An 18778-nucleotide genomic window follows, 5' to 3' on the forward strand; every position below is an offset into this window, starting at 1 on the left:
GCTTCGCAAGACGATTTTCCCTATGGGAAATGTCTTGCAAGTTTGTTTCCTTTTTCTTAAATCGTTAATACAGTTGCGACTTGACTTCGAGGAGCAACTCATAGCACACGGTGTGGTAGCCGTTTTTGAGGTTTTTGAAGACTTTGGTGATTTTTGAAGCTTTTTGAAGCTTTTGCAAAACTTTCCCGACACCGTGCTTCACAAGACGAAAAAAATCGCAAGACGACAAAACTCACGGAACGAATTAATTTCGTCTTGCAAGGCACCACTGTACTCCTTACAGCCTGTAAGGACCCTTATTGTAGCTTAAGGAGAATTTCATCCCAGAATAACTTAAGCAGAGTGAGGCTGACCCTGAACTAGGAGAAATCTAGATTGGGCACATCATCAGGTCAGGTGGATGAAGAACCCCCACATTTATGGAACACCAGAATTTTTTTATTTTTATTTTTTTAAATTGGATTTGCTTCCATGGGCTAACTTTGACAAATGAGTACAACAACTCACGTGGCAATTAGATGGTGCTACTGTGGCATCAGATGAACGTGGGTGGCGCTGTGGGTTAAACCACAGAGCCTAGGACTTGCCGATCAGAAGGTTGGCGGTTTGAGATCCCTGTGACCCCGTGACGGGGTGAGATCCCGTTGTTCGGTCCCTGCTCCTGCCCACCTAGCAGTTCAAAAGCATGTCAAATAGCAAGTAGATAAATAGGTACCACTCCGGCGGGAAGGTAAATGGCGTTTCCATGCGCTGCTCTGGTTCGCCAGAAGTGGCTTAGTCATTCTGGCCACATGACATGGAAGCTGTACGCCGGCTCCCTCGGCCAGTAAAGCGAGATGAGCGCCACAACCCCAGAGTTGGTCACGACTGGACCTAATGATCAGGGGTCCCTTTACCTTTACTGTGGCATCACAATTGACAGGTGGGCTCACTTGACAAAATCCTGACATCAGAGGCTGAAAGAGGAGAGCCCACCCCATACTGATACTTCTTTGAATTTATTCATCAATGTAAGAATATAAGAAGAGCCTTCAGGATCAGTCCCATGGTCCATCTAGCCCAGCATCCTGTTCTCACAATGACCAACCAGATGCCTGTGGTTTCCAGAAACTGGTACAGTTGAACCTCTTGTTATGAACTTAATTCATTCCAGAGGTCCGTTCTTAAGCTGAAACTGTTCTTTTTTGTATGCCATGACCGCAGCTAGAATTTTGTGAGTGAAGAACTGGAAAACACAAGAAGTACCAACACTGGAAAATTGGCAGATGAAGATGATGGACTTTTCGGAGCTGGCCGACCTGACTGGAAGAGTCCGTGACTAGAAGGAGGAGGAATACCAGGAAGAATGGAAGAAATTTAAAGACTATTTAGCTAAATATGTCAAAATACGTTAATTAGAAAAGCTTGCAAATGTTAGATAGGCTTAGGATTTAAGTATGTAAGGATAGAATTTAAGATGTTTAAAGACAAATTTGAAAGAATGAAAGATGTCAAGTGACTAAGTTAACTTTTTGAGAAAATTGAGTTTGGAAAACTGTTAAAATGATATATAATGAAATTCAACCAGGGGGATTTGAGGAAGTCACTAAATAATGTTACCAAGATTTAAATAGGATGTATATTTGTGTGTTTGTGTTTTAAAATTTTTGGAAAATTAATTTAAAAAATTGGAAAAAAAGAGAAACTGTTCTTATCCTGAGGCGTGCTTTCGCTAATGGGGACTCCCGCTGCATGAGGTTTCTGTTTGCATCCTGGGGCAAACTTCACAACCAGGAGCAGCTACTTCGTAACCTGAAGCATTCGTAACCAGAGGTACCACTGTATTTATTTTATAAAGATTTTTATTCAAGATTTTCAACATCCATAAAGAAAAAAACAGAAAAGAATAAGCATAATCACACAATAGAAAAAAAAACATACAAGAAAAATAAAAAATATAACATCATAATCAAAATCTTACTTTCATAATTATTCAGACTTCCTCACATCTTCTGTTCCAGCTTTCCACATTTGAGAAATTCTAGACAGCAATTTATCACCTTGTTTCAGATACTTCTTTGTATTTTCCAATTATTATGTTTCCCATTTTAGACTGACCTCCCAAAAAAACTTAAAACCTTAGTTTAAACATAATATTATTCAATAATCAATTTTAAGTCAAATTTCACCATACTCTCACATTCTTTTTAACTAATTTACTGATGCCACCCTTAATTTACCACTGTATTTAGAAGCAGGCAGTTTCTCGTCTAGACAGTAGGGTATTTAAACAATTTGAATGAGCAACTCAGACCCACTGGACCTACCCCTCAAAAACTTGTCCATCGCTCCTCTGAAATTGCCCTGTAAAGGATTTTAAATGCTTTTAATGAAGGAGTTTCGAGTGGTACAAAATGTGAAGGGTGAGTGAGAGATACAAGAAGCACAAATGACTTTCATTTCATGTATCAGCGAAGCAGAACTTGCATCTCCCTGTGGTATAAAGAGCATGAGCTCCAGATGGGGAGATGATTCACATCTCTCTCCATGGGGAGATGCATAAGTTCCACTTCAGACACTACAACGCAAGCAGCAGAAGAAGAAAGTGTGTGTCCCTAAGAATCCCATGCCTTTTGGGCCATTCTACATTAAATACATGACAAATAGAAACATATTACATTAATAACATAGCACTTCATCCCACAAGTTTGCAAACAAGGGCTCACATTGCTCACTGGCAGAGCTTGGCTACAATGTGGCAACTAGATTTTTATTTATTTGTTCTGTAAAAAATATTAATGACTGTACAAAGACTCTGGTATCCATGTCAGTTCTTCCATAAGCACAAAGATTGCTCCTTCTGTAACAGAATGTTACCCTTTCTCCCCGGCCATGCCTTGCACCCTCCCCAAATCTGCTCTGGAACATATTCTAGAGGTTCATGGTGGTGGTGGTGGTGCGGTTTCACTGTGCAACGAAATATTGGTTAGATCACGGGTCAGCAAACATTTTCAGCAGGGGGCTGGTCCACTGTCCCTCAGACCTTGTGGGGAGCCAGAATATATTTTGAAGAAAATAGAATGAACGAATTCCTGTGCCCCACAAATAACCCAGAGATGCACTTTAAATAAAAGCACACATTCTACTCATGTAAAAACATGCTGATTTCTGGACCATCTGCGGGCCAGATTTAGAAAGTGATTGGGGCGGATCTGGCCCCCAGGCCTTAGTGTGCCTACCCATGGGTTAGATCCTTACCAAAAAATAATAATAATTCTATAGCAGTTTGTAACATTTGAAGCAATTTAAAACCACATCTAATATAAACAACATAAGAACAGTCATAATAACAGCAGCAAAAGCATTTCAGATCATCATATCACATAAACCAACCATAAGACTAAAGATGGAGACCACTACCTATTAAATCCAGTCATCAAAAGCAACCCTGAACAAAAACATTTTTAGAGCCTGCCTAAATGCTACCCAGAAGGACTTGTCTGTCTGTAGAGTTCAGGGGATGGAGTGCCATAGCTGTGGGGTCACTACAAAAAATTACCTGTCCCTTCCTGGTAGGCACATGCACAGGGCCTCTAGATGACCCACATTGGCATATGAAGGGTTGAGGGCTGGGTGGCTGTGGCACACCAGCTATGGCAGGAGGAAAGATAAATAGGATTCAAGATCAGGATGACCTGTCCGCTTCCTTGCAGTCCCAAACATCTGCCTGCATATTATAACCAATATTATAATCAATACATTTGTGGACTATTGTCTAAACAACAGCATCTTGGCATTCTTACTGCTTATGTTTTTCACAATTAACATATTGTCTTGGATCTAATTTCCCATATTTACATCAATTAGGTTTTGCATTCATAGAACGGGTTTCATCCCCTCTCCTCCCTCTCTGCACCCTTGCAAATCAGCTCCTGGTGGTTGGGGACCACTGGGAATAGCATGGGCGAGGCTGCAGATTGAAGGGGAATTGGCAAGAATTCCCCTTTAGGTGAACGGAAGATGAATTTACAAGCCATTGTGCTTGATAGCTAATGGTCATGGGTTATCTTGTAATCAATACATTATTTTTAAAAGCACACGACCACCCATAGCTAGCTGGAAGGATAATCTATGAGAAATTGTATTGCTAACATAGCAGTAGGCATATATTTGAACGAGTAATCTGAAGTCGTTTGCAGGACTGCCGAGAGACACTTCTCGGGAACAGCAATATGGATAAATCAATTTAGTTTTCTTAAGAGGTCAGACCAAGACCAAAGGTGATGTAAAATTCTCAATACTTCAAGGTCTGCTTTCCTAACCTCAAGAATGGTACGTTAGTGATGTGCTGTTGCCATTTTCATGTTGCATATGCCACAAAACTTTTTAACTGCAATTATGCCACCATGCCATTGCAAATAGACCACCAAAAGGAGACCATTAAACAACAACTCTATACCTTGGCAGGGTGAAAGAGTTCCTATGAGGCATGATGGGGTAGTCTGGGAACCAGCCAGAGCTCTTAATGGTGCTTTGTGACTTGGGTGTAACCCTCACTGTATAAAGTGTGTATAATATTGTGTCTTTATGCCTTGCTTATACGGAAGTTAGAGCTGGACCATAAAGAAGGCTGATTGCTGAAGAATTGATGCTTTTGAATTCTGGTGCTGGAGGAGACTCTTGAGAGTCCCATGGACTGCAAGAAGATCAAACCTCTCCATTCTTAAGGAAATCAGCCCTGAGTGCTCACTGGAAGGACAGATCCTGAAGCTGAGGCTCCAATACTTTGGCTACCTCATGAGAAGAGAAGACTCCCTGGAAAAGACCCTGATGTTGGGAAAGATGGAGGGCACAAGGAGAAGGGGACGACAGAGGACGAGATGGTTGGACAGTGTTCTCGAAGCTACCAGCATGAGTTTGACCAAACTGCGGGAGACAGTGGAAGACAGGAGTGCCTGGCGTGCTCTAGTCCATATGGGGTCACGAAGAGTCAGACACGACTAAATGACTAAACAACAACAACAACATGCCTTGCTTTTAAAAAAGGGTGCTTCATTCACTAACCATAATGGTGAGCTAGAGGTAGGGTACAAGTGGAGCTTTCCAGAAATGAAACTTGTGGGGAAATGTGTGGGGATGGGGCAGAGTTCCCTCACTAGCTTTCCATCAGAGGGGAAGTTTTAGGGTGGGGATACATTAATATAAACAAAGCCACAGGGTGGAAAGTGAGTGCCCTTTCCTTCCATTCCCAAACCAACTTGAAAGATGCATAGCGCTAAAACTCCCTGACCAATTTGCAATTCAGAAGGTTTGTTACTCAGGAGCACCTCTAACATAAGTTTCAGACCAATTGCCCCTCAAAACACTATGGAGGGTCAAGTCACTCCTTTATTTGCTCACCCAAACCAGAACAGCAGCCTTTAGTCTTCTGAAATTTGGAAGGCTTTATGCCCTCAGAAGGGGCAACCATGGTTGCAAAATTCATCCAATTCTCTCCCCAAGAATAAAAAAGTAAATGACTTTTCTTTTTTAAAAAAATGGTCAAACTCCCCAACCCTGCATGTATATGGCTGTAATTTGGGAAGTTTGATCAACTTAGAAGGGCTGGTGTGCCTGCAAATTTCATTGACTTCTGTCACAAGGGGAAATTTTTATAGCTGCGTCCTGATTCTCCATAATTGTGAACGTTGGGGAACAGAGGGTTATTCTTAATGAAGCTGCATTGAACCCAAACCACATGAGTGGAATTCAACATATTACAAAGCGAGGATTGGGCTGCTTTCCAAAGTGCCATAAAAACTTGTTTTGAGTGTATTATACATATATGAAATAAAACTGGGGGGGGGGGGAGATTGCATTTATCTTTTAAGCTTCATAACACCCAGGAATTTTGTTCAATTATTGTGAAGTAATGAATGCATGCTTTAGTGGGAATGTGCAAATTAAGTTTGAGACATTAACATTTAGTGTTATTAAGCAATATCAATTTCCTGGGACATGTTCCAGAAAACAACCATTTAGGCTGTACTTGTTTCAATTAAACCAATAGATTGTAATAATATTTACAATCATGCAGTGCCTCTCATCCTAAGGTGTTTTTTGTAAATATATTTAAACATCAAGTGACAAAAATAGTCTCTTGAGGCAGTAAAATACCCACGATTATCATGAATTCCACTGAATTCAACTGGGAAGGCAATGGAAAGTTTGGCACCTCAAAGTTGTTTCTATGATATATGAAGAGTAATAACTGGGCCTCAGGATGGAAAGCCTTTCTTTAAGATGTCAAGACCTTTTGGCAAAGGACTGTGGTTAAATGGCAGAGTATCTGCTTTGCATGTAGAACAGGTCAGGTTCCCTTACAGCTCCAGAGAAGGTTTCTGTCAAAAACTCTGGAGCACCACTGCCAGTTAGTATAGACAAAAAGATAAAAAAGGTAAAGGACCCCTGGATGGTGAAGTCCAGTCAAAGGCGACTATGGGGTTGTGGCGCTCATCTCGCTTTCAGGCCGAGGGAGCCAGCGTTTGTCCACAGACAGCTTTCCATACCATGTGGCCAGTATGACTAAACCACTTCTGGTGCAACGGGACACTGTGACGGAAACCAGACTGCACGGAAATGCTGTTTACCTTCCTGCCGCAGTGGTACCTATTTATCTACTTGCACTGCCATGTTTTTGAACTGCTAGGTTGGCAGGAGCTGGGACAGAGCAACGGGAACTGATTCCGTCGTAGGGATTCGAACTGCCAACCTACTGATTAGCAAGCCCAAAAGGCTCAGTGGTTTAGACCACAGCGCCACCCACGTTCCTGGTATAGACAATACTGAGCTAGATGAACCATAGGTTTAACATAATGTGTTTCTTTCCCCCTAAATAAAATGTGTAGTTTAACTTTATTTATTTTTTAGCAAAGTTGTGCTCCTAAGCAGAATTACCAGGCAGAAAATTCTACTATTGAAATATGTAAGACTTTTAATAAATGCAAATATGTTTACAGTTAGGGTGCCAGAACTGAAGCATAACATCTGCAGTTTTCCTCTGTTTACATTTCTCTCTGATTTATTGTATACTATTTCACATGCCACAGTCAGTTTGTCAGATTTTACTACCAATGCCTTTGAGTTCGGCTGCAAGAGTCGGTATCCTCCCCACCATTTATGCTCTGGAAAAATCAATGAAACTATGCAAAGGGAAAGAAGGGGAGGGAAAGAGAGATGACTATGAACTTTTACATGTGCGTTAAATTACAAGAGAGCTGTGCTTCTGTACTGCTTCCTAAAAGTCACTATTAGTGCCCTTCTCTCCAATTTATGGATGGGATATAATTGGAAATAACAAACTGTTTAGCACAATGCTATACATATGTACTCAGAGGTAAACCCCACATGTCTAAAATGCAATTCTGTGTGCATCTACTTAAGGTATTTAAGACTGGTGCAAACTTTCTAGAGTTGCCTTTCAGTAAGATATATCATGCTAACAGCCCTATATTATTGACAGTACCAGAGTCCAGCCAACATTTCTGCAGTATAGCTAGCCATTTGCATCAACTTAAAAAACAACAACCCAGGAACAAATCTGGAAACCAATTGAATCTTCCAACTGCAGGGCAAAGACAAAACAAATAGGTTGCCCAACCTTCTTATATAGTGTCACCTTAAGAATTCTGATGTATTATAATTTAATCAATACCAGAAGTCCAGGAGTCATGAGAATAATAAGTTACAGAGTCAGGCAAAGTGTTCCTTACAAAGGCTGGCACAGGGAGTGTGCAAAATTTGACCTAGCTCCTGTGAATACTTGCTTTACTTTCTGTGCTGCTCATTGGGTTTGCTCAAATACACAAAGGATCCCTTACACACCATCAGAAGGGCCATCATAATGGCTGCAGAGCTTATTAATAAAGAACATTCCGACACCTTTATTTTACCTTCGTCAGAGTTTGGGGAAAAGATAAGCGAGCCTCAGTCGCATAGCTCTACTGCCTTTGCCAAATGTAGGATGCAGCTTTATCTGCAATGGCATAAAAGTCTATTGGCATCATCGTTGCAGCTAAATTGGACCCTTGAAATTGGGCGAAAAGCCACTTCAGCAGTAGCTGAGGCTGTCTGGGCAGTGGACAGACAGAACATCAGGGATATATATGAAGACAGAAATGTCATCTCACATTATGTGCCATCAGCCTGAATTCGTATTTTCATGCGCACTCAAGAAGGTGAAACCAACTTGGTTATACAGGTGTAGAATACCAGGTGCAATTAATTACAATGCTTCCTTAATATTCATTCAGAGACTTTTAAAAATAATAATAAATAAAAATGATTTCAAACTTTACCAAAGCATTCTGTAGACTCTGATCTAGCCTGCTGAAGTTGCAAATATGTTCTTTCCACATGAACTATAAATCAAGTAAAGCCCTATCCACAATGGATATTTTTAGGAAGGGCAGTAAACAGATCAATACCACCTGAAAATAATATTGATGAATATTAAATTCAGGCATAATGCCTATCCTCTACTGTACTATCAGCAGGTTTTCAGTTGGAATATAAAAACAACAACTCTATTTTGCATAAATGGAGAGAACAATCAGGAAAGTTTTTATTGAGGCAGTGCCAGGCCACTGTAGGAATACTGAAGAGGAAAGTAAGGCAGTATTTAGTTGTAGCAAGGTCTGCAAGTTCCAAACTTGATAACAGAATGAATGTCCCTTTTAAAAAAATACAGAACCATCACTAGCATTCATTAAAACTGCAAGTAAAAGGGCAAAGGGTCATTGCTGGTTATCGCTCAGAAGATAATGAGGATTGTTCATGGTGCAATATACCTAATCCCTATGAAAATTAGTCAATGAAGGTCACAAACTCTAAAGGGGACTGTGGCAAAGAGCTGGGAGGAGATAAAATGATTTTCATCAACTTCCATTAATTAAAGTGCTATTAATTACTGCTCAAAACACAACAGCAAGATCCCATGAAGCCATATATCATGGTGTGTGGCAGGGCTATAGTTTTGGTTTCAAATAAAATGCAACTAAAATATGCCGTATCGACTTCGGATCCCAAAACTTTAAAGAGACAGTTTGAGTTGCACACAGATGGGAATAAGAAAAGCCCTGCTAAATCAGACCAAAGTCCCCTGGTATCCTGTTCTCACAGTGACCAACCATATGGCAATGGGAAACTCACCAAGTCCTACTCACAGTCATGGCTGTAAACTGAAAGATCCAATGAGAGAAAGATACAGAGACATTCATAATATAGTATTGTACTAGTCACTGTCTACCATGTGCTCAAGCAGGGACTAGTAAGAGTTAAAACATCCTATACGTCTGGGCTACAGGGAAAGGGAACTATTTAATATTCACATTTAAAGCCTTTGGAATACAGTGGTACCTTGGTTTACGAACTTAATCCGTTCCAGAAATCCGTTCTTAAACCAAGGTGTGCTTTCCCATAGCAGCGGGGGACTCAATTTACAAATGGAACACACTCAACAGGAAGCAGAACATGTCCTGCTTCCAAGACAAAGTTCACAAACCAAAACACCTACTTCCGGGTTTGCAGCGTTCTTAATCCAAGTTGTTCATAAACTAAGCTGTTCTTAAACCAAGGTACTGCTGTATGCCTTAAAGGCAAGGATATACAACTATGGAGATTTGCAACTGTCCCTTACCAAGCCAGAACATAGGCTGAGCTATAATAGCTAGTTCAGCTTGAGTTTCATGGAAGCCTGAAGATTGGAAGCCAAGGGCCAGTTGTAGATAACTAGTCCTGCTAGCGGAAGCCTGCACAAGAATTTCTGCCAGTGCAGTGGGGCTTTCCCCTGGAGTCCACTGCCAAACTGGTTCTGGAGGGGTTCGGAGAACCCCCAGAATACTGGGGTGGGGAGGGAGACATACAATTCCATCAGGTGAGCAGAAATGCTTATTCTGATGGGAGTTATCCTCTTAGCATTGTATGATTGATTTCCTCCCCAGGTCTCCTCCAGGTCCAACATACAATTCACTGTGCCACACTGCCTCTCCAACTTGACTGACTTTCTGAGTGACAGCGGACGGCTGAATTTCTTGAAATATGGATTCTTTAAATTACTGCTTGTAAATTCAATTACTTCACATGGGGTATGGCCCAGCCTCCTGAAATCTCAGCAAGCTATTTCAAAATGGTTGAAGCATCGCGGCTGACAAGCTGAGATTTGGGGGCTGTCAGATTAGAAATCTGGGTCAGTCTGCACTGCGATAATGTAGTGTGTTGCTAATTGTTGACAGGGGCACATTCCCAGGAATAAGTTCCCACAGCTTTGGGAACTGCTCTTTGGAGATAAACAGCTTGACTCTGCTCAAATCTCATTTCTGCTATGATAGTGTATCTTGTGTTTCGTGCCTTCCTTGTAGCTGTAGATAATTATTTCTGCACATTCTAAAAGTTAGGGAAACGTGCGTAAGACAGGGGATCTCTCATATTGGTATCCTAGAATGCACCTAGGGGAAAAACAGCATATGGATACCATGCTACATAATTGTTAGGATTACTGAGATAATATATACGAATCACTGAACGCTATATATGCATTGTTATTCTGTAAATTCACAAAAAACCCTAAGAAGTTTAACTCATAGGAAGAGCCTTCACCAGCCTGTGCTGACTAGGGATGGATCTACACTGACCTCTTTAACATTATTAGAACACTATTAGATATTTAATTCTAAAACATCACACAGCATACTTGTAAATTAAAGCATTTTCTACCTTTGTTTCTTTTGTCAAACAACAACAACAACAACAACAACAACAACAACAACAACAACAACATATTTATACCCCATCCATCTGGCTGGGTTTCCCCAGCCACTCTGGGTGGCTTCCAAGAAAATATTAAAATACAATAGTGTGTCAAACATTAAAAGCTTCCCTAAACAGGGCTGCCTTCAGATGTCTTCTAAAAGTCTGGTACAGTGGTACCTCAGGTTACATACGCTTCAGGTTACACACTCCGCTAATCCAGAAATAGTGCTTCAGGTTAAGAACTTTGCTTCAGGATAAGAACAGAAATTGGGCTTCGGTGGCATGACGGCAACAGGAGGCCCCATTAGCTAAAGTGGTGCTTCAGGTTAAGAACAGTTTCAGATTAAGAACGGACCTCCGGAATGAATTAAGTACTTAACACTTCTTCAGCTGAGCTCATTTAGGGCTTCAAAGGTAAGCGCCAACATTTTGAATTGTGCTCGGAAACGTACTGGGAGCCAATGTAGATCTTTCAGGACCTGTCTCTACGGCCACTCCCAGTCACCAGTCCAGCTGCCGCATTGTGGATTAGTTGTAGTTTCCGGGTCACCTTCAAAGGTAGCCCCACGTAGAGCACATTGCAGTAGTCCAAGCAGGAGATAACCAGAGCATGCACCACTCTGGTGAGACAGTCTGCAGGCAAGTAGGGTCTCTGCCTACATCCCAGATGGAGCTGGTAGACAGGAGACTTTTTTCATCTCTGTCTGGATCTGCTGGGGAATGAACTTGGGACTTGCACATACAAGATGTACGTTCTATTTCAGAGTCAAAGGAAGAATACTATTGGTGGGGGTGCAAGATGAGTTTCAGCTATATGAGACTCGAGAAGAGGTAGCACATCAACCAACGCTTGAGAACTGGGGGTGTAAGAAACCATTTCTGTGATTGTTACAGTGGTTTGCTGATAAATGATTATCACCAAAATCAAAATGAAATGAGCAGCAAAATGAGTCCTTGCAGAGGCGTAATATCCTTAGCCTCAGGTCGCGGCCTTTAAACCTATTTGCAAAATACTCAACACGCTCAACTATTACATTGACCTCACTGTTCTCCAAGAGGCAGATTTCATTCCCACTGCTCCTTATCACCTTGGCAGCAGTGCAATTGTGGTGAAAAAGAATACATTGATATGTTTGATCTGTGAACTTTTAATTCCTATAAAGCACCAGCTTCCATAAACTCTGGAACAAGATGGACTTAGATGCACATTATAGCCTTTGTTGTTTAAGTCTCAATTCCCTGACTGGCACACATTGCGCTGAATATAAATTGCCTTGGTCTTTACTCTGAGATTAAGTCAATGCATCATCACCCATGCCTTTTTATATCTGGTATTTCTTTCATATTGATCCATGTAAACTTTTTTGGGATATAACTTAAATGGCTGAACTTTCTGAAAAATCTACAGTGTCTTCGAACCTTAAATCACTTAATCTTGATTAAATTTTAATTAATTTATTTTATAAATTATTCTCTGAGCAAGGTAACTGGTTGGAGGACTGTGGCAGGAAGCCAACCTTTTAAATGATGGTAAATTATGTTGTGTTTTATGAAAATGTGAGTATTGCAGTCTGCTTTTCCTTCAGTTTATCTGGAATTTGGACAGCAGCTTTTAGAGTAACTGAATTATTCCAAATAATTGCACAAGAGCTGTGTGACCAAAGACAAGAGTATAACAAAAATAATGGATACTACCCCCCCCCTCCAAGTCAGGGCAAATATCTGAGCACCAACCAAGATCAATGAGACTTTAAAAATGCTTAACTGTGGCTGGATTGTGTGCATAATATTGCTTATGGGAGCAGATTACACAATCTGTAGAGCAGGGCTGGCACCAGAGTTCAGGAGGCCCTCGGCACTGTTCAGCTCATGGGCCCAGCACACTACCGACAGACCCTCCAAGTGTCCCTATTTCCCAGGGACGTCCCTGATTTAGAGAAGCAGTCCCGTTTCTGCTTTGATCCCGGAATGTCCCGCTTTTCCTTAGGACGTCCCTATTTTCATTAGAGAAATGTAGGAGGGTATGGAATTATCTGAACCCCCCAAGGCGTCTGAAGGCAATCTTGTATAGGGAAGTTTTTTAAATGTTTAATGTTTTATTATGTTTTTATATATGTTGGAAAGCACGCCAAGTGACTGGGGCAACCCAGTCAGATGTGTGGAGTATAAATAGTAAAATTATCATTATGGAATGGGACATCCCTATTTCCATCGGAAAAATGTTGGAGGGTATGTACTGATGTCCCCATAGCTGTCCTCCCACAGTGAAACCCCTCCTATTGCCCATCCTTCTCTTTGTAGCAGCAGTACCACATAGTCCTGATCTCTCGCCCCAACAACCCACTTCATTTGCTCTCCCTTCCAGCCCCTCTCTTTTCTTTCTTCACCACTACAATAGCAGTGGAAGTTCTGGTAGCTTCTCTGTCTCCTGCTTCTGTGAGAAAGGGTCAATTAGGTTCATCAGAGAAACGGGGTCCTTCTGAGTCAGGCATTCTGGGAGAAGTGGCCAAACTTTTTAAATTTAAAAGCTTTCAAGAAATAAATCTAAAACACATTTAGAGCTGTTACAGGAAACTGCGACAGGAATTTCTCCAGGGCACCTTGTTCAGAATGCCTGAGAAGACTAAATTATTTCTCAGAAACTAGATTCCAGGTAGGACAAAAGGGAGATGTCAAGCAGTAGGAGCATGCAGATAAGGGGCCAATGGTGTTGAAGGAAGATGAGTTTGGATTTGATATCCTGCTTTGTCACTACCCGAAGGTGTCTCCTTTCCCTTCCTCCCCTACAACAACACTCTGTGAGGTGAGTGGGGCTGAGAGACTTCAAAGAAGTTTGACTGGCCCAAGGTCACCCAGCAGCTGCATGTGGAGGAGCGGCGACGCGAACCCGGTTCACCAGATTACGAGTCTACCGCTCTTAACCACTACACCACACTGGAAGACTCAGTGGTGAGTGAGTTGCTGGCAGTTGAGCTGTTGTGGGGCCCTCAGCCAGTGCCCAAACTAGCTGGAAGTTGGCGCTGCTGAGCAGTATAGCTATACAATGCAAGAAGCCAGTGTTACAACATGTTACATGTCAGGATGCTGTCAGCGGCTCCTGACTGGTTGCCCAGGAAAGTATAAAGACAAGGAAAAGTTTCTTACCATCCTTTTTTATTTCAATATTACAGAGAGAGGCTATAGAACCCAGCCTCTTGGATAATGGTGTTGTCTTGAGTGAATCTCCACCCCGCTTCTCTTCCACTTCCTAATTCATCACTTCTACGGGTGCTGCTAAGTGCCCTCTGTCTTTGAGCTCTTTGCTCTCCTACTTTTAAGGCTCGCCGGGTTCTGGGAGATGGAGGGCCAGGGATGTTTTCTTAAGACACTGTGTCAGCCAGCTGCCGCTCCAGCTCTGCCTCCTCCTCTCCCTATTCCCCATGTTTCCCCCTCATCTGCCTCTGAACTGTGACCTCCTGCAAACCACTGTTGTAAATCTATACTGTCTTCCTCTTCCTCCTCCCTGGAAGGGTCAGGATGGGGAGGCAGTCTCTACCATTCCTCCTCTGCCAAGTCCCTGACATTACAACATTTTAGAGACAGAACAGAATGATAAAGAGGCCAAGGCACTGAGAGGGAGACCAGAAAAGAATTAAAAATATTTTAACTCATCCAGGATTTAAAATTTTATATGTAAGAAAATGTAGAGTATAAAACTACTAATAAAAATGAATTTTATAGGTATAACTGGAGGAAGACAAACAACAAACAAATAATATGCTCTGCTGGAAGTATTAGAAATGCAATTTAATTCCACAGAATGTACGTAATGCTGGTAAACAGAGACTGGTCCATCCCACACTCCCTTAAATTACACTGAAGTGGCTCAAAATAACCTGGAGAGCAACATGCCCTAGCATTACAAACAAGAAAGTGCAAATGTTTCTCAAATTGTGTCAGCAGGAGGGAAACAGGGTAACAAAATATTGAGAAGTATGTTATGTGTGTGCTCTTTCAAGATCTCAATTATTCCAAGGAGGAATTCTTGGTGGGTTGTACGCTATGCTATATACACACAGACTGACTTCTGGCAATAGTTTGTCAACAGAACCACAAAACGAAGATAGTACACTGGTACTTTGGTTCTCAAACGCCTTGGTACTCAAACAACTTGGAACCCAAACACTGCAAACTTCAAAAGTGTTCCGGTTTGCGAACTTCTTTTGGAAGCCGAACATACTCCATTTTGAGTGTTACGCTTCTGATTTGAGTGCCACACTTCTGTTTTGAGTGTTATGCTGAGGTCTGTCTGTTTTTGCTATTTATTTTGTGTTTTTGTTTTTGCGGCTCTTTTCTGTTTGTTTTTGTGACTGTGTGGAATCCAGTTCAACTACTGATTGATTGATTGTGTGACTGTGGTACAGTGGTACCTCGGGTTAAGTACTTAATTCGTTCTGGAGGTCCATTCTTAACCTGAAACTGTTCTTAACCAGAAGCACCACTTTAGCTAATGGGGCCTCCTGCTGCTGCCGTGCCGCAGGAGCACAATTTCTGTTCTCATCCTGAAGCAAAATTCTTAACCCGAGGTACTATTTCTGGATTAGCGGAGTCTGTAACCTGAAGTGTATGTAACCTGAAGCGTATGTAACCCGAGGTACCACTGTACATTGTTTATTGCTTTCATTTTATGGATCAGTGGTCTCATTAGATAGTAAAATTCATATTAAATTGCTGTTTTAGGGGGTGTTTTTAAAAGTCCAGGATTGGATTAATCCATTTTGCATTACTTTCTATGGGAAAGCACGCCTTGGTTTTGGAATGCTTTGGTTTTGGAACGGACTTCCAGAATGGATTAACTTTGAGAATCAAGGTACCACTGTAATAAGAAGCTGTAAAAGAGCAATAGTCCGGCTGTACTGATAGCTTTTAACTATAGAAATTTATGCAGTGATCTGTGCTGCTGTAGGAAAACGGTAACTAAAATCAGAGACACATCTGGCTTTATCTGGCTAATCGGACAACTAGCACATTCATCTGCAATAAGGAATGAATAGCTCCAAAAGATTCTTAGGAAGCCTTAGGATGGAGGTTTGAAGGAAACTGATAAGGTGGAAGGAGGAAGTTGTTATATAAACTACACCTGCTGAAATTTCATCTTCTAGAACAATTAAAGGTGTAGGGCCCTCTCCTCCTTTGCATCTGGGTACTACAGCAACTAAGGGATGCAGGTGGCACAGTGGGTTAAACCACAGAGCCTAGGACTTGCCGATCAGAAGGTTGGCGGTTCGAATCCCCACAATGGTGTGAGCTCCCGTTGCTCGGTCCCTGCTCTTGCCTACCTAGCAGTTCGAAAGCACGTCAAAGTGCAAGTAGATAAATAGGTACTGCTCTGGCGGGAAGGTAAACGGCATTTCTGTGCGCTGCTCTGGTTCGCCAGAAGCAGCTTAGTCATGCTGGCCACATGACCCGGAAGCTGTACGCCGGCTCCCTCGGCCAATAAAGCGAGGTGAGCGTCGCAACCGCAGAGTCAGTCATGACTGGACCTAATGGTCAGGGGTCCCTTTACCTTTACCTTACCACAGCAACTGGCCCTCAGGAAAGTAAGGAGAAAGCAATAGCTGTTCCTACATCAGTGAAAAGCTAAGGCCAGGATAGAGTGCCAACAGTCAAAACCAGCCCTGTCCTCATTCCAACAGTAAGACCCTGCAGCTCATATTATTGGACGCCGAATTCAGGAGAGTATTCTCCACTGTTCATAATCAATACCTCTTTAACGGAATTAACAGGGGGGAAACATATAAAGTTAATTTGATCTGAGTTAATCTCTTGCAAAGATTAAATGAATCCCCTTTAGAAGGGCAAAGTCTTTTACAAAAATATGCAATTTTTATCATTAAGTACAGCTGTTGCACCAGAAAATTGGAGGCTGGTCAAAAGTATTTAGACTGAAAAGATAGAGAGGCTGGTCTCAAGAATTATAGATTGGCAAATCATTTTCCATTACCATGAATAATAGTTGAGGGAATGGTTAGGTGTGATGCTGCGAAGGACAATTACAAATGATAGAGAAATTCAGCCCAGATTGGTAGAAAAAACTACCTCTGACAAATGTTTCAATGGGCCCTGTTAATAAAATATAGCAAAACAGAAATTCTGTCTTGACATCAAATATGCTCCTAATTATTCTCTAAAAAAACATGTAATATCCACTTAGAATAAGATGGTAATGAATCCTAGAATGCAGTCAGTATTTCCTTTTTACTGACACTCACATAAATATTTCATTTTAATAATGTCTACATAAATGTTAATTGTTTTATCCAAAATACATATGCTATCCAGAGAAAGATATTGCTTGCATAATATGATTCACAACATAACTATGACCTTACGTCCTTCATACAGGACAGAGAACAATGTCGCTTCAATGAACCCTCTGTGTGTCATGTTCAGGTAGCAAGGCCATCAGAAGCTATTGAATTAACTTCTATTGCCCCACTTTCCAAAAGAATGCATGCAAATTGTGTGCAGTTTTGCTGTAATATACACATTGCATCCCCTTTAAAAAAATCCACAACAATATGTGTGTACATTTTATCTAAAATACATATTTTTGTGCCTCCTTTTTCAGACCAAAACTGCATCACAAAAACTAAAGAAGTGCAGAATTTGACTGGTAGCTGCATTCTGATCAGCAAGTTCTGGAATATCAAATTGGCTCAGTTCACTGTGAAAAGTGGACCAAATAAATGGGGTTCAGATAATGTTTTCTTGGGGTCCTTGGCTTACGTCACATTCCTAAATGTGTCTACTCAGAACTAAGCCCCACTGAGTAAAATGAGAATTACTTCAAGAGAAGTATATAGGATTCCAGCTATAATGTATATAAAGCTTTATTTATATTTTATATATTGTGTGCTGCAAGCACAAAATCATATCTGTTGTTATAGGCATCCACATAGTTCATTGGGCAACGTTGTATAAATCTAGTTTTACTGAACTTTGGCTTTGAATTTCGAAAGCATCAAGATTTATATTTCTTTTCTAATGTTTTAGACTAAATTCACTACACACCCAATATAGGCCCTGTGAGAAAACAGTAAAGTTACTTTCCTTCTTTCCAAATCATAACAACAGTTAAAAAATGAAAAAAAAAATGTGCAAATGGTGATATATACCTTACATATTTCCCAGGGGAAATAAAATATTTGTTAAATGAACAAAAGGTAGAACTCTATCCAATCTATATCTTACAGAGGGAGATTCACCTCTGTTTACTCAGAAATTTCAAACTTCCTATGTAAATTAGCCTGATGAAAAATGGCACAGAAATGCACACAAATGTGATTACCATACTGAAAACATTGTGGTGCTTGTCACTAACAGAACATACCCAAATGCTTTCCTCTTGACGATATTGCTTCCAGTTCCTTCCACTGTCACTAAACATCAGGAGGTAGCTTGTTACCCAGTCGGAACTTCCGTATCCCCCTTGGGTAGCCACTGCGGTAATTTCAGTTCTCTCGCCAAGATCAATCTGCAGCCATTGATATTTATTTGATATGAGTGGAGTCCAGCCACCAGCACCTTTAGTGGTAAATGGAACAGGGAAAATATCGGAAGGAGAAATTAGTTCAGAGTGGAAGAATGGAATGTTTTCTATCATCTATCTATCTATCTATCTATCTATCTATCATCTATCTATCTATCATCTATCTATCTATCATCTCTATCTATCTATCATCTATCTATCTATCTATCTATCTATCTATCTATCTATCATCTATCATCTATCTATCTATCTATCATCTATCATCTATCTATCGATCTATCTATCTATCTATCATCTATCTATCTATCTATCTATCTATCTATCTATCTATCTATCATCTATCTATCTCTATCTATCTCTATCTATCATCTATCATAATAAATAATAATAATAATAAAATAACAATAATACAATTTTATTTCTATCCTGCCCTCCCCAGCTGAAGCTGGGCTCAGAGTGGCTAACAACAGTAAAAGTAAC

The 18778-nt window shown here is 40.9% G+C and overlaps 1 protein-coding gene across 3 annotated transcripts in view; it reads right to left on the reverse strand.

Moving 5' to 3' along the window:
* Positions 1-18778, reverse strand: part of LOC114606418 (contactin-associated protein-like 4) — a 278819-nt gene that overhangs the window by 159005 nt on the left and 101036 nt on the right. For all 3 annotated transcript variants that reach the window (XM_077936037.1, XM_028748648.2, XM_077936035.1), the window contains exon 3: positions 18140-18333. In XM_077936037.1, coding sequence (XP_077792163.1) covers positions 18140-18333 — 194 coding nt within the window. The remainder of the gene's footprint in view (positions 1-18139; positions 18334-18778) is intronic.

Source organism: Podarcis muralis, chromosome 11, assembly GCF_964188315.1.
Source record: "Podarcis muralis chromosome 11, rPodMur119.hap1.1, whole genome shotgun sequence".
Lineage (NCBI taxonomy): Eukaryota > Metazoa > Chordata > Lepidosauria > Squamata > Lacertidae > Podarcis > Podarcis muralis.